General features: G+C 32.8%; 1 protein-coding gene across 2 annotated transcripts in view; it reads right to left on the bottom strand.

Annotated features, from left to right (window-relative positions):
• The window catches only part of DYNC2H1 (dynein cytoplasmic 2 heavy chain 1), a gene marked incomplete at its 5' end in the record, with an annotated part of 370,982 nt that overhangs the window by 273,648 nt on the left and 81,841 nt on the right, over nt 1–15,493 (bottom strand). For both annotated transcript variants that reach the window (XM_082660860.1, XM_082660861.1), the window contains 9 exons: nt 1,448–1,592; nt 2,795–2,946; nt 4,225–4,471; nt 5,314–5,573; nt 7,223–7,378; nt 10,194–10,323; nt 12,690–12,897; nt 14,197–14,461; nt 15,277–15,476. In XM_082660860.1, coding sequence (XP_082516986.1) covers nt 1,448–1,592; nt 2,795–2,946; nt 4,225–4,471; nt 5,314–5,573; nt 7,223–7,378; nt 10,194–10,323; nt 12,690–12,897; nt 14,197–14,461; nt 15,277–15,476 — 1,763 coding nt within the window. The remainder of the gene's footprint in view (nt 1–1,447; nt 1,593–2,794; nt 2,947–4,224; nt 4,472–5,313; nt 5,574–7,222; nt 7,379–10,193; nt 10,324–12,689; nt 12,898–14,196; nt 14,462–15,276; nt 15,477–15,493) is intronic.

A 15,493-nucleotide genomic window follows, 5' to 3' on the forward strand; every position in this document is an offset into this window, starting at 1 on the left:
TTAGAAAAACATAGCTTTATTTTTCCCCACTTCTACTCCAATACTATAAAAAGCATCCTCCAAACACTTCCATAACTTTCACATGCTATTCCCTTTACCCAAGAAGACCCTCTTTCACCTCCAGCCACTTTGTGAATTTCTCTTTATTTTTCAAACCTTAGACCACATTTCATCTCCTCTTAAAATTTACAATAGCCAGGACATGGAAGCAACCTAAGTGTCCATCGACAGATGAATGGATAAAGAAAATGTGGCACAAATATACAATGGAATATTACTCAGCCATAAAAAGAAACGAAATTGAGTTATTTGTAGTGAGGTGGATGGACCTAGAGTCTGTCATACAGAGTGAAGCAAGTCAGAAAGAGAAAAACAAATACCATATGCAAACACATATATATGGAATCTAAAAAAAAAAAAAGGTTCTTAAGAACCTAGGGGCAGGACAGGAATAAAGATGCAGACGTAGAGAATGGACTTGAGAACATGGGGAGGGGGAAGGGTAAGCTGGGACGAAGTGAGAGAGTGGCATGGACATATATACACTGCCAAATGTAAAATAGCTAGTGGGAAGCAGCCGCATAGCACAGGGAGATCAGCTCAGTGCTCTGTGACCACCTAAAAGGGTGGGATACGGAGGGTGGGAGGGAGATGCAAGAGAGAGGAGATATGGGGATATATGTATATGTATAGCTGATTCACTTTGTTATAAAGCAGAAACTAACACACCATTGTAAAGCAATTATATACTCCAATAAAGATGTTTTAAAAAAAATCTACTACACACAACAAAGCTATTCACTCCCTCTTCCATGCTATCTCTACAACTGGTGCATATTGTTATTGATAGACTTACTACCCTGTGTTAATAGTTTATTTATATGATCAGGTTCCTCATTAGACTGTGCATTTCTAGGGAATAGTGACTCAGTCATCTTTGTATCCCTAGGACTAGCACTGGAAAGAGAAGGTACTCAATAAATATCTTCTGCATCCTTAATGCCTATTTTCAAGTATCACCCCACTTTATCAGAATATTTTAGACATTTCCTCACAGATAAAAGGAAAGAAATAAACATCAAGAACTACTCTCGGGTTTGAAGCCTGAAAGACAGAAACTGATAGAAGTCAGGAGAAAGATCTAGTTTTGGAAAGAAGATGAACCCCACTGTAAATAAACTAAATTTGAAATCAAAGCAGAATGACCATCTACCCACTGATTTATTCATTCAATACTTTTTGGGTGTCTATTAGAAACTATGCCAGAAGATACAATAATGAATAACACACACACAAACATCTATCCTCACAGAGTCACTCTCCAGTAGAAAAGTACAATAAACGACAGGAAAAGAAAGCCTGAGCATCAACACAAATCAGGATTAAAGGTAGCCATTTGGGAGTAATACCAATAGACATGAAAACTACAATGTAAGTGAATATATACCTGTTCATACACTTGTACCATAGATCCTGCTAAGAGATAAATTTTTGATGAAGAACCCCAAATAGTATGATTCTTCAGATTTTTATGTAGAACTGGTTTCAGATATGCTCCATAAATTGTCTGTAATTGCTCTCTTTCTGGGTAACTAAAAAAAAGCATATAAGAAGTTGAAATAAATCAACATTCTAAACTACTATTTCTTTTAAGACTTTTTTAGATGTGGACCATATTTGAAGTCTTTATTGAACTTGTTACAATATTGCTTCTGTTTTATGTTTTGGTTTTTTGGCCACGAGGCATGTGGGATCTTAGCTCCCTGACCAGGGATCGAACCTGCACCCCCTGCATTGGAAGGCGAAGTCTTAACCACTGGACCACCAGGGAAGTCCCCTAAATTATTATTTTAATGTTAAGTTATAGCAATGGTTTTCAAACTGTGTGGTTTTCAAATTGTAAGGCCTAAATACCTCCAAGGTTTACTCAACGGCTAAGGCCAGGCTCACAGACCCTATTGTTACTTCAACTAAATCAGATCCCTAATTATCTGTTTTCAAATACTAAGGATTCTAATAGAGGATTCCAATGAAATTACTTAAAAACATAATTGTTTAAAAGACCACTGATCTTTAGAAAGGGCCAAAGGAAAATTCTGCTTAAGAAAAAGTATTTTGAATTAAGTATAGTCTGTACAAAGAACAGTAATCCACCTTAGAACTACAGAAGTAGAAAACAACAAATAAAATCAACCTGTTTCTCCCTAAGCAAAATCTATTTCAGTACAGCTTAATTGGTTGCTGTAACATTTCTAAAAGAAGAATGTTAATAGACGGGGGCAGTTTAGCATGAAAACACAAAAACAAGATTTTGTAAGGCAAAATAGAGGACCTAGCGTCATAAAATTCGAGTCCATGTAACAATTATGGACCATGGAGATGGATGGGTATGTTATGATTAATATTATAAGCCACTAAATGACCTAACTCTACTTTGTTAAAATTTAAATTCTCTTTTTAGTTATCTACATAAAATTTGATTGTATTTTTGCTTTAAATAACCCATAAAACATTTAAAACTAAAACCCACCGTTCAGATTCCTGAGATTGACATTTAGAGACAATACAAAGCAGTTGTTTTGTTTCTAATATATAACAAGCATTGATTAAAGCCTTCATCACCCTAAATTACTGCCTACAGTTTAGGAAGGATAGGAAAAAACTAACATCAGAGCTTAAGTTTGACTATTTTTATATTCTACATTTTGAAGTAATACCATTAATATATACCTTTCATAAAATGCAATGTATGTCTCCCTAAGTCAAAAAAATCTTTTAATACAATGATACGTACTCTACAGCACAAAGACGAACAATAGAAGTAAATCTGGTAGTAAGCTTATGTCTTCCCAGTCTTCCTCCAGCTGACACAGAAGCCACAATTTGAATATTTTCTAAACCAACCCATTCCAAATTTTCATCATAAAATCCTTGATATGTCAATACCTATTTGAAAATAAATATATTTAAGTGTTTTATGCTTAAGATTTTCTAATCATGATATATTTTGCATAAAATTCAATTGTTTCCAAATGCAATCATCATCAGAGGATTATGGTTACTGGGAAATGGGGGGAAGACAAACTGGGAGATTGGGATCAACATATACACACTATTATGTATAAAATAGATAACTAATAAGGACCTACTGTATAGCACAGGGAACTCTACTCAATACTCTATAATGACCTATATGGGAAAAGAATCTAAAAAAGAGTAGATATATGTATAGGTATATCTGATTCACTTTGCTGTACAGCAGAAACTAACACAACGTTGTAAATCAACTATACTCCAATAAAAATTTTGTTTTTAAAGACTCTGTGTTCAATTAATGTTAGCTGAATTATCCTCATTTTTAAAATGCTTTTCAAATAAATGTTAAAATCCAGGTGATAGTATAAATCCACCAGCAATTATCAAAAAAAAAAAAAAGTGAAAGAGGGCTTCCCTGGTGGCGCAGCGGTTGAGAGTCCACCTGCCGATGCAGGGGACACGGGTTCGTGCCCTGTTCCGGGAAGATCCCACATGCCGCGGAGCAGCTGGGCCCGTGAGCCATGGCCGCTGGGCCTGCGCCCCCTGTCCGAAGCCTGTGCTCCGCAACGGGAGAGGCCACAGCGGTGAGAGGCCCACGTATGGCAAAAAAAAAAAAAAAAAAGTGAAAGAAATCAGGAGAAATATAAGGATAATATTTTTTCTATAAATATTTTATTATATTCTTCAGTTATATAGAAAAGCAAAATGTGAACCAAAATGAGTATATTAAGCTCTAATTTAGAATTTAGAGTTTCTAATGTGATGTAAATCACATAAAGAAAAAAAATCTTCCACAGTGACTGAAGCATGACTGAGGAAGTCTAACTGCTCTCAGAAGAATGCATACCTAAAAGAATGAAGCAAAAACTTCCCCAGCTCCAGCACCATCCCCAGCTTCTGCTTTTCTCCATTTTTTAGGAATAAAGGGTAGGTAAATGGTGTAGGGTAAAGGTTGTTTTTACTCTTTCTGTCATATATCATCTTGATGTAATACTAATCTTTAGATGGAGGAAGATCAAAGAAAGTAGCCCTGGAACAAGTGTGAGATGCTTCAAGAGTTTAATTTCCATGACACGTGCTAGATAAAACTAGCCCTAAAATGGAAAGCAGATTTTCTATCTACAAGAAAAGTTAATGAAATTAAATTGTTTCCAATTATATCAAAACACTTCAAGTGATAAGACCCACCTGCTGCAGGAAAGCTACCAAAGTACTGGTCCCCCATTTATCAAGCTTGGGTAGGTTGATATCTTTTAAGTACAGAACAAGTCTCTCACAGTCTTTTGGTCTATACACTCGACCAGTGTTAGTACTGATTACCATGCAAGTCTGGCTCAGTTTCTGCAGGAGATGCCGAGAAGTAGTTTGCGCACTACAGTGAACTGTAGCAATTTGAGTGGACCGGAGTTGGGAAAAGGCATACCTGAGCAGCATCCTGAGAAAGATATAAAACATTTGACTTCACAAATGCAACCAATAAAATACTTTCTATATTCAATACAAAATTTCTATTTTTAAATATTTTAGTTTCTAAATTACATATGATGTTTAAGGGAAAAGTGGTAAAAACAGATATGGTTTCCATAACTATCCATAACTATGAAGGTAAGCTTTCTAATTTTTAGAGTGGAAAAAGAATTAATTCATATTTTAAGGCATTCTTGGGACTCTTTCAGCAAAAAAAAAAAAAAAAATCACAGTTCACAGAAATAATTCAGTTTGAAAAAGTACACATAAAAAGTATTGTTTCCCCACAGTTGAAGGAAAGATTTTAAAATATTAAGTCCTCCAAGTTAAAAAAAAATTACTATGACTTTACAGAATTGTTTAATTATTACTAGAAATGTGAAAATAATAATCCATATTTCCTTTATTTCCAAAAAACTACACTCAGGAGGCACTAAAAATAGGTTGAATTCCACTGAATTAAAAGCTATTTTTAAATAGCTAACTTCAAGATTCATTTTTTATAACTACAGCATATAGTAGTTTGCGAGTACATCAGGTATTCATTTTATATGATTGTACGCACAGATTCTTTTTAAGAGTATCTTCTTCTAATTCCATTGGAAAACACATAACTCGGCAGAAAAAAAGGACATATTTTTCTCTATAGTCATATTATCTTTACAAGTAGTGACAATAAAGAGTCCTTCATGAAAATGTAAATGCTACTTTAACCAAAAAAAAGGTAACAAAAGCTGTTAAATCATTTTAAAACAGGAGAGAAGCATAAATCCACAATATGCACCTCGATTAACATTTTTCTCCTCTTACCCTTTGCCACATCCTTCTGGTCCGACAAGAATAAATGGCTGTTTAGTATCAGAACTTAACCAAGGTTTGAAATAATCTAGACCTCGTTGCATGTCAGGAGTCTGAATGACTGGAAGAGTTTGGCTATTACTGAAATCATCAGCAGACAAGTTTTCTGGCTTCTTCAGCACATAAGATGCTAATCGTCCTCTACTGAAGTCATAGTAGGTGTCCATTGGTTTGTGAGGGTCCGGAGGAGATACTCGTGCCCAATTAAAAACCTTAAGAGGAAAAAGTTGTGATAGGTTTTCATATACAGTGCTCCAAACAGAGTATGTGAAATTTTAATTCTTTAAAGTAAATCCTCCAAAGAGAATCATCTTACTTTAAAAATAAAAAAGTTCACATGCACTAAACTCACCTAATATCCTTAATAATTATAGTAACATTTTATCTGAAATATTACTCTCTGAATGATCATTTAAGCAAATAAAATTCATCTGGTTCACACATATGTTGTATAAATATATTCAACTTTTAATTGAATTCTTATGAACACTAAATTACAAATTGTACAATGTAGGACTCCTAGACCTTTAATTTCCAGTACATTTTGGTACTGAACATTCCACTGTCACCACCACTGCTCTCAACTTGTTCTTCTTTCTTACACAAAAAACTGTTATCTGCACAGATACACAGCAGAGAGTTAGCCCCTAATGCCACTCTTCAACAGCTTTATTCTAAACTTTGGCAATAAAATGTCTGCTTAAAAGCAGCATATAATATGACATTGAGTGGTAGCAATGAGAAGCATCTGGTAACAGAGGCAACAGAACAGCCATGGAAAGAAAAACAGAACAGAGAAAGCAATAAATGGTGATATCAATGAAACAAAGTGATAAAAATGCAGAACATAATGTTGGAGCCAACCCAAAGGAATATGTGTTCAAGTATTTCAACAGAGGCCAATAGGAAGAAATTCCTTAATATGTAAAATTTAGTTTTATAAACGTGGCTGAAATATACCTTTGCATTTAATAAAGAAAAGATTTATAATGATTACTCCATCCAAGCATTCCTAACTGCTAAAACTCTTCTGGTTAAAAAAAATGATTAAAAATACGTTATTTTAAGATTAAAAATGAATAAAATAATTATATTTATTTACATAGCTAAGTATCAAAAATATCTAACAAAAAAGGTATAGTTAGAACTTTAGCCTACTAAATATTTTATAAAATTTTAATATCATAAAATATCACAAACTAGTTCAATCAAAGGAGAAAATAAGTATACATGTACCTATGTACTTATACAGACGGTCCTCAACTTACAATGGCTCGACTTAAAGATTTTTCAAGTTTACAATAGGGCGAAAGTGATATGAATTCAGTAAACACCGTACTTTGAATTTTGATCTTTTCCCAGGCTAGCGATAATGTGGTGAGATACCTTCCTGTGATGGTGGGCAGTGGCAGTGAGTGGCAGCAAACTGCAGCTCGGGCAGTCAGCCACAAAATCACCAGGGTAAACAACTGATATGCTTACAACCATACTATTTTTCACTTTCTGTATAACAGTCAAGAAATTACATTCTATTTGACACTTTATTATAAAATAGGCTTTGTGTTAGAGGATTTTGCCCAAGTGTAGTCTCATGTATGTGTTCTGAGCACTTTAAGACAGGCTAGACTAAGTTATGATATTTGATAGGTTAGGTGTAGTAAATGCATTTTCGATTTAGGATATTTTCAACTTATGATGGGTTTATCTGGATGTAACTCCATCATAATTCGAGGAAGATCTGTATATAAATGCATTATTATTGTATTAAATGCATAATTTCAAAATTTTAAAGTTCTATACCAAGGATCAATGAAAATTGACAAAAAATGTTGACTTAACATAGGCTTTAAATGTGTATTACCTCTTTGGTGAATTCCAGACGTGACTTCATGTTCAGATTTCCACCCAGCCCCCTTATGAGATTAATAATAAATTGATCATGATCTCTGCATCCATGGAGATGTGATAAACCATTCATCACAGTCCCAACCAAACTTGTTTCTACCACATAGTCATTCTGTTGATTGAAATCCATGTTACAGACAAAAGGTAAATATTAACCAGTAAATTAGAACCATACACAGATTGATGTTTACTTATCTTTTCAAGGATCATCTTTAAATTAATCCCCCTACTCAAGTTATAGAATGTTTAGATTTCAATTTATATACATAAACTTTGAAAATAAAAAGTAATCATAAAAACACAATTGTGTATTTCTAGCTGAAAGTGCTGGATTCCTCAAATAGATACACTGTTTGTTTACTTCCTAAACCTGAAGAATATTTTAAAAAATAAGGTAAATCAATGAGCATTGGTCTAAAAGTAATAGTCCCTCATTTCCTCTTGCTGATAGAAAAGAAGCTAGAGGCAAGGGCTAGATTAATGGCTCTGGACAAGAAAGAAAAGTAAAAGCAGGCTTAAAAACAATTTGGAACTTTTTCTCTACACAGAATTTTAAAATGAAACTTTTGGACTCTGATGGTGTACATGATTTTGATCTGTGGGCCTTTGGGGCCCTGTGTAACTGCCAGGGAGTTAGAAGAGGAAAGCGTTCTCATTCTTTCTCTAAGTATTTGCTGAGAACCAATTATGCATTAGGATCTGTATGTGGTGCTAGGTATTTTTTTTAAAAGGTGAATTAAACAGAGCAATTGTCTTAATGGAAGTCAAGTCTAGTAGAGGAGATGGTTAATACATTGTGGCAGAAGCTATAGAGCAGAGGAAGAGTGTATTCTGAGAAAGGATAACTCAGATTGCGGGCTCAAGGTCTCTTTGAAAAAGGTGACATTTAAGCTAACATTAAAAGAATGAGATCTATCTGACATGCAGAGAACACAGCATATGCAATGGTAAGTCACTGGCGTAGTTAAGGACTTAAAAGACGCTTATGCCTGAGTAAGCAAAGGAAGAGCGGTTCAAGTCAGAAAGGTAGGCAAGGGCCAGGGTATGTGCAATTGTACAGGCCGTGGTAAGGAGTGCAAATTTTATTTTCAGTGCCTTTAAACGTTAAGAGAATAAAACGACCCAATTTAAATTTTTTTAAAAAAGCACTCTGCCTGCATAATAAATATTTTTCAAAGAATGGAGAAATAGGTGGAAAAATGGGAAAAAGGGAGGAGATGAGTAGAAATCCAATGGCTTAGGCCATACTAAGAGTTCTAGGCTTTAAAGGCAAGATAAAGGAAACGTACATATTTTCTTCTAGATTGCCTGATTTGCTAAGTACAAGAAAGTAAAGCTCTAGTTATAAATAAAATCAGCACTTGACTAGAGCATTCATTATAGTATATCTCTCAGAATCTGAACATGGTGAACAAAGCACAGAATAAAGAAAGAAGGAACACTCAACACATAAAAAAAAATTCAAAAAATAACAGGGAACTGACCTCAGAACAGAATTAGTTTATTTTCTAACTGAATCTTTGGTATCCACTCTATGGTTTAATAGTCTTATCCTGTTATCATTTCTATAGTCACAAACCCCTTTTTTAAAATACATTCTATCTAGTATTATATTTCTCATTCTAACACTAACAGCATGCAAGTAAATGACCTCAAGGTATTTGCATTGGAGAGTCCTGTTAGGCTCTGTATGTTTTATATTAATGAAATAACAACATACCTATTGAACAGGTGCTACAAACATAGGCATCAGGTGTTTAATTAAGCTCATATACTCTGATTCACTACTCTGTTATTAACAAACTTTGGTTCTGGGGATACAACAAGGACTATAATAGGCTTAGTCCTTGCCCTCAAGGTGCTTATAGCTGAATGAAAGCAATTATAATATAGTTGAAGGACACAGTACATTGCTGCAGAAGCACAAAGAGGTAGACAGCTCAGTCATACTGAGGGCTGGTGGGAGTGGTTCTTCCCTGAAGTCTCCAGGAAAACCTATCTCATTTGCATCATTTCCTCCCAAATCCCTACTCCTCCATCATTCATCCTTACAAAAAAAGTTTAGAAAACTAACGTGAGATTGCCATTTCTCTACATGATTTGTTCAACCCCAAGTACTGACCTCTAAATCAAGTTCAGATTAATAATCGGATACTTAAAAAAAATCCTCATTGCTATTTATTTCCTCTATTTTTATATGTTCATGTTTTTTATAAAAGCAATGACATAAAAGAAAAACCAAGAAAATTTGAAAAAATCATGTAGATACATGAAAATTGTCTTCTTTGCACGCTAAACTTCTATTCATGCTTCAAATTCAAAATTAAATGTGATCTCCTTTTTTAAAATTCTCCTAGAAGGCAGCAATACTCTCTTCATCCTGTTATATTGTGATTATCTTTTTACATGTCATTTTCCTCCATGAGACAAACCCTTCGCAGGGATAGTGATTGTCCTGTTAATGTTCACCTCACAAAGTCTTGTCTGGGGCGTCTATTAGATATTCAATAAATTTTTGTTGAATAAACAAATGTTTTAATAATGTTATAAATAACTCACCATTCTTTCTCTACTTTAGTATTAACTTGTCATTATTTTTAGCATGACATATATGCAGATATTTATTGACACAGTAAAATGTGACAGCAAGATGGGTTTGCTAGTAAAACTTAGAAAGGCATTCCAATGTTCAAGATTTTTAGGCAAGCAGTGCAAGCTATCGTGGATGGAAGAATTAAAGTGTTTTAAGACTAACACAATAAAAAGTTATACCATGAAATACAGTGGGACAGCAATGAAGACATCTACCCCTCACTCCACCCTCATATTCTGTCAGAGCTCTTATACTAAAAAGCAGTTAAATGTAAGCAACACTCAATCATTATACTTCTTGCCTAAATAATTATGAAATATTATAATTATCTTACCTGCTTTAGAACCCATTGTAAAGCCTTTTCAAAATAATCCCCAATCCAGTTTTCAAGATTATTTCTATATTTAGGAGGCTGGTTCCTCAACCAAGATTTTATCAGAGAATTAAGATCTGTCTCTTCATCACTGAAACACATTAACAAACATGTAAGAAACTAGTTAGAAAGAAATTGTGAATTTACTTTCAAAATAAATTTCTGCTCCAGTAAACATTCTACACATGTACTCTGTCTGATAGTTGTGAGAATTCACTTTATTTACTTCCGTATATGTATATGTGTATATATTACTTCTACATATATATACATATTGTGTGTATACATTACTTCTACATATATACACATATACAGGTATATATATATATTATATATATGTCATTTTCTATAAAATAAAGCAAATAAATTTCATCTATATCATTATAAGTATAGATTAAAGCAGAATTACACAACTACAAGTTAGCCAAAAAGTGGTCTAAACCCTTCCTATCCAAAGTGTGGTCTACAGAATCCCAAGTCCCACCCCAGACTTAATGAAGCAAAATCTTCACTTTAACAATATCCCTGGGTGATTCAAATGCACATTAAACTTCAAGCTGCACTGCATCTTAATGCAGATCTTTAAAAGTACTTTTTCTTTTTCTGTCCCCAAAAAAGCCAAACACCTAAATTCCCATGCCACTACTGAAACTAGAAGATCATCCTAAAGTAAAATATAATTTTTTTAGCAAATCATTTAATTATATGAGTAACAACCAATGATTGAAATTAAACATAATATAGACATCTTATTCAAAATTATATGTTGCATATTTATAAAAATTATAGTAAAAACAACTCATAATTAATAATTTTAGAAGTTACAAGGGCTCACAATTTTATCATTTTTCCCATCTTCTACCAGTGTTTCATAGCAACACGAGTAAATACTGAGTCCCTGAATTTCTCCTCCCATATTTCTATCCAGTTTAATAAGCAAAAGAAAAAATGAAAAGATCAAAGGTAAATATTTAAATTACATTTGATAAGCTCAAAACAGACAAAGCAAAGATGCTAAACTCCTTCAGAATAAAGACTTTGTTGTCACAGTATCTCCTCAGTGCCCATGGCAACTACATGTCTTGGTTTGTCTAAGACAATCTTGATTTATATCAGTTATCCCAGCATAATTAATAGCATTCGCTTTCATTATTAAAAGGTCTTCATTTGGCCTATTGCATAGCAAGTGCAAATATCTGCTGAAGAAATGAATAAAACCTAAAACTAAGGTACAATCTAATCAAAAGGCAACTAAAAATAATTAATATGTTTTTGTATTTTACATGAAATCATATATATTCATTATGCCTCTCACAAACAATATCTGGTTCACCAACAATGTTCAAATCCTCTACAGCAACATGCAGCTATACAGGCATATTGCTCTACAATATGGCATTCTACTTACCCCTTATTTCATTTATATTCTAGCTTATAATTGCTGTTATATTTATATTATCTCCTTTGTGAACGTATGCTCCATAAAGACAAGCTCTTCATAAATATAAGCCCTTCATAACTGTTAGCTTTACTCCTTTCTTGCTGTCTCTCCTAAAATGCCTAACTTAACATCATATAGGTAATGGGCATTCAATAAATATTTTAAAATTTAGTGATAAACATCCCTTTTATCCTATTTTTCTCACAAGATTATAAGAATACATTGAATAAATAAGATAAATTGTGTGAGATACTGCTATAAAAGCTATAAACCCAATGCTGTATTATTTTTTAAATAATACCTCAAAATATTAATTGGGAGTTTATGGCTAGTTTAATATAAATGTTTCCTATAATACTATCAAAGAAGTAAGCAATTAAATAATTTTGGAAACAATCTGAATGAACTTGATAACCCTACCATGTGTCATATAACATCGAAAATGGTTTCAAATGATTCTAAAAGAGTAGAGAACTTTATATAGACAGATAAATATGAAATTCTAAAACATAAATTCAAAAGGTAAAAGAAAACTTTCTAATTACTCATTTTGGGAAGAAACTGGCTCAAATATCCATGTTTTAGTATGTGACTACTGTATATGAAATCTAAAATCAGTTTGTTATTTATTTTTGCTCTTCAAGCTTCTTCCAAATACACTGAAGAAAGAAAATATTAAGTAAAGAAGTTTCCAATTTGTAAAACTTCTCTGAACTCAATCATAATATTTAAATAAAAGTTATAGAAAAAAGAAGAAAACAAATACTTGCTGTTTCATTTAAGTAAACAAAAAATAATTATTTAGTAATTGTGATACAACTACACTGCTGAAATAATTCAACTGCAATAAACAGGAACTCTCTGAATGAATTAAAACCTAACAAACAAAAAGAAGTTAATAAGAATGAGGAAAACAAATATTCACACATTACCCATACATTACTTATTTCACTTAGCTGTAAAACCAAAATAATAATTGAAGAATATTCTAATACAGTGTATGCAAATGCTCTCACCTAAGAAAGATCATTCCCATTCTAGATATTGTGGCTGGTGAGGCACAACTTAAATCATGAGTTTCAAATACAAAGTTAACATTTGGGCCAAACTGAATCCTTTCTCCACTGGGCATAGTGAGTAATCGATTATCATCCAGAACAGAATTCAGAGATTCTATCCATTCAGGGTCAATATCACCATCACAGATTATCCATGAGCTGACATCTATTTTCAAACAAAAAAAGTAGAGATAAAAATAAATGCAATGATAATAATTAAAAATAAAGAATAAAATAATTATCACTTATTCTTTAGAAGTAATTTCCATATTATTTTATACTTCTGAAGCCAAATATAAAGAACAAAAAGTTGAACAAGTTGAAATTTTTCATGTGAATTAACACAATACAAATGTGTGGAGAACCCATGGGCAATCCTGGCTCAGCTGGTCAGAGATCCAGTTATATACCCTGTAATAAGGCTCTATTGATCTATGAACATACAGAACTGGATTCTCAGTAAAAGAAAACATGGTTTGCAAGACCTAGGTATTTCTATTTCTACAAGCTTGTGAGATATTCCTTAGACTTTTGTCTTCTACCATGTCATTAGAATGTATGAATGCTTGCTGTGTAATAGCACTTTTAGAAAATATGAGAAACCTACTCCTTAGTGTCCTACATGAGAACTAAAAAATACACCACCACCAAATTTCTTTGATATATAAAAAGGTGACTTCAGAGGGGAGAAGCAGTGAACAAGTTGTGTACACAAGTCTTTCCAAAACAAACTGTTTTTAATATATATTTCCTAAGACGAAAGTGGTTTCAAGTTGTTCTTGGACCTTTGAAACAATTCAAAGAAGAAAATATCCCCCATAAAAGTGTGAGAAACAGGTATATCTGGTTTTTATTTAGTGTGATAATATCAACTACATTGAAAATGAAGACACTATACACTGAAAATTCCTTCCAATGTCTTAAGACATTCTAAACCTTTCATTCACTGGCTTAGGAAAACAACTATTAATTAAATTATGATCTAACAAAAAGTAGGGAGTCTGACCAAGAATTCTGTTAAACACCAAGCCAAAAAATTTAGACCAGAAAGTCTACTATTTTATGATTCAAATTTTCAAAATTATTGAAAGCACTGTATTCAAACTGATAAGTTCAGACACACATACCAATTTTAATCCTAAATAAAAACTTATCTTGCTTATTTATGAGGTACTATAATATCAGTTCAGCAATCAAAGATATTATTTTATTCAGTAGATTAATCTAGCTGTAAACTACATTTCACCCAGATTACTCTGAGTTTCTATTATAATAAAAGTTGCTATGGAATAACAGGTAAAAATGATAGCATGTCTTCACCCCTCCAAAGTAAAATATCAAAGTAGATCACTATACGGCAGTTTATGGTCATGTATAAGACTTGAAAAGGATAGCATTATAGACAACCTCTATCATCCTCTAAAAATTATTAAATAAATCAATAAATCACACAATAGAGACCAACCTTGAGGTTCTCGAACTACTTGGCGAGCACTATTTGTCAAAACACCATCAGACCATTCCCTTGTATCCATGTCAATATGGCCTAATAATTGATGTCTAGGCATAGCTTTGGGATTCATGGTATATTGTTTTACCACTTTGCCAATTTTACAAAGTGCTGCCCTTAACATTCTCCAAAGAGTTGATTTTCCAGCACCACTTGGACCAACAATAACAACTCCCATCCTCTGGCGTAATTGTTCATACAATTCTAAAGCCTTCTTGATCTAGTAGAAAAGAAACATGTTCATATATGATTTATAGTGTACAATCAAACACAGTTCTACTCTCATTCGACAACAGTTGTTCTATTTCAAACATAAATTAAGCCTTTTATTTCTTCAGTGGAAGATAAAGCCTTAAATAAAAGAATTACTAAACAAATCTGAATATATTTACAACATGATCTTTAAATTCATATTTCTTTAAAAAAAAGAAGTATGCTTTCCAAGTTGACAATACAATATGTTCACTATTGTCTTCACTCACTCATTCATTCAAATAAAATATACTAAATATTTTATTCACTTTGCTAATTCATTCATTCATTTATACCCCTGAGGAAAAAGTATTCATTTTGAACATGTATTTGTGCTACATAAAAAGACCTACGAAAGTGAAGTTCTCCTAAGAAATTGTCAAAGTTAAACTAAATCATACATAATCAACTATCAAAGACACATATGATGGATCGATTACATGCCAGGCTCTGTAACAGGCACTAGGAATAAAATGGTAAAACAGACATGGATCCCACCTTTCATGGAGACTACTATCTGGTGGGGGAGAATCAAATATTAATATTAATCAAATATTAATCAAGTGTGCAACTTAACATTAAATATGTATATACAACAAAGGTAAGGAAAGCACATAGCAAGGGGACCTAATTTGGACTTGAAAATTAGGGAAGGCTTTCATGAGTGAGTAAGATTTAAGTTGAAAGATGAAAGATAAGTTGAAAGATAAAAGATAAAGATAGTTAATAAAGAATTAACTAGGAGAAAGGATCAATATATTATGAAGTATTCTTGACAGTTACCTGATTGGATATGATTTCATAGTTGGCCTCCTCAAAGACTTGCTTTAATGCAGCATTCAGTTCATCATATTCTACTTCTTTAAAGTCAATTCCAGGAAACACATCTTTAATCAGTGCATCAAACCGAGTGCAATCAGCAAATGTAAACTTTGACATTGTATTAAGCCTCAGTGCTTGTACCACAATATGACTTTCATTAACTAGAGAAAAAGTTTCA

This window comes from Grampus griseus (genome assembly GCF_964374135.1).
Source record: "Grampus griseus genome assembly, chromosome: 8".
NCBI classification, from domain to species: Eukaryota; Metazoa; Chordata; class Mammalia; order Artiodactyla; family Delphinidae; genus Grampus; species Grampus griseus.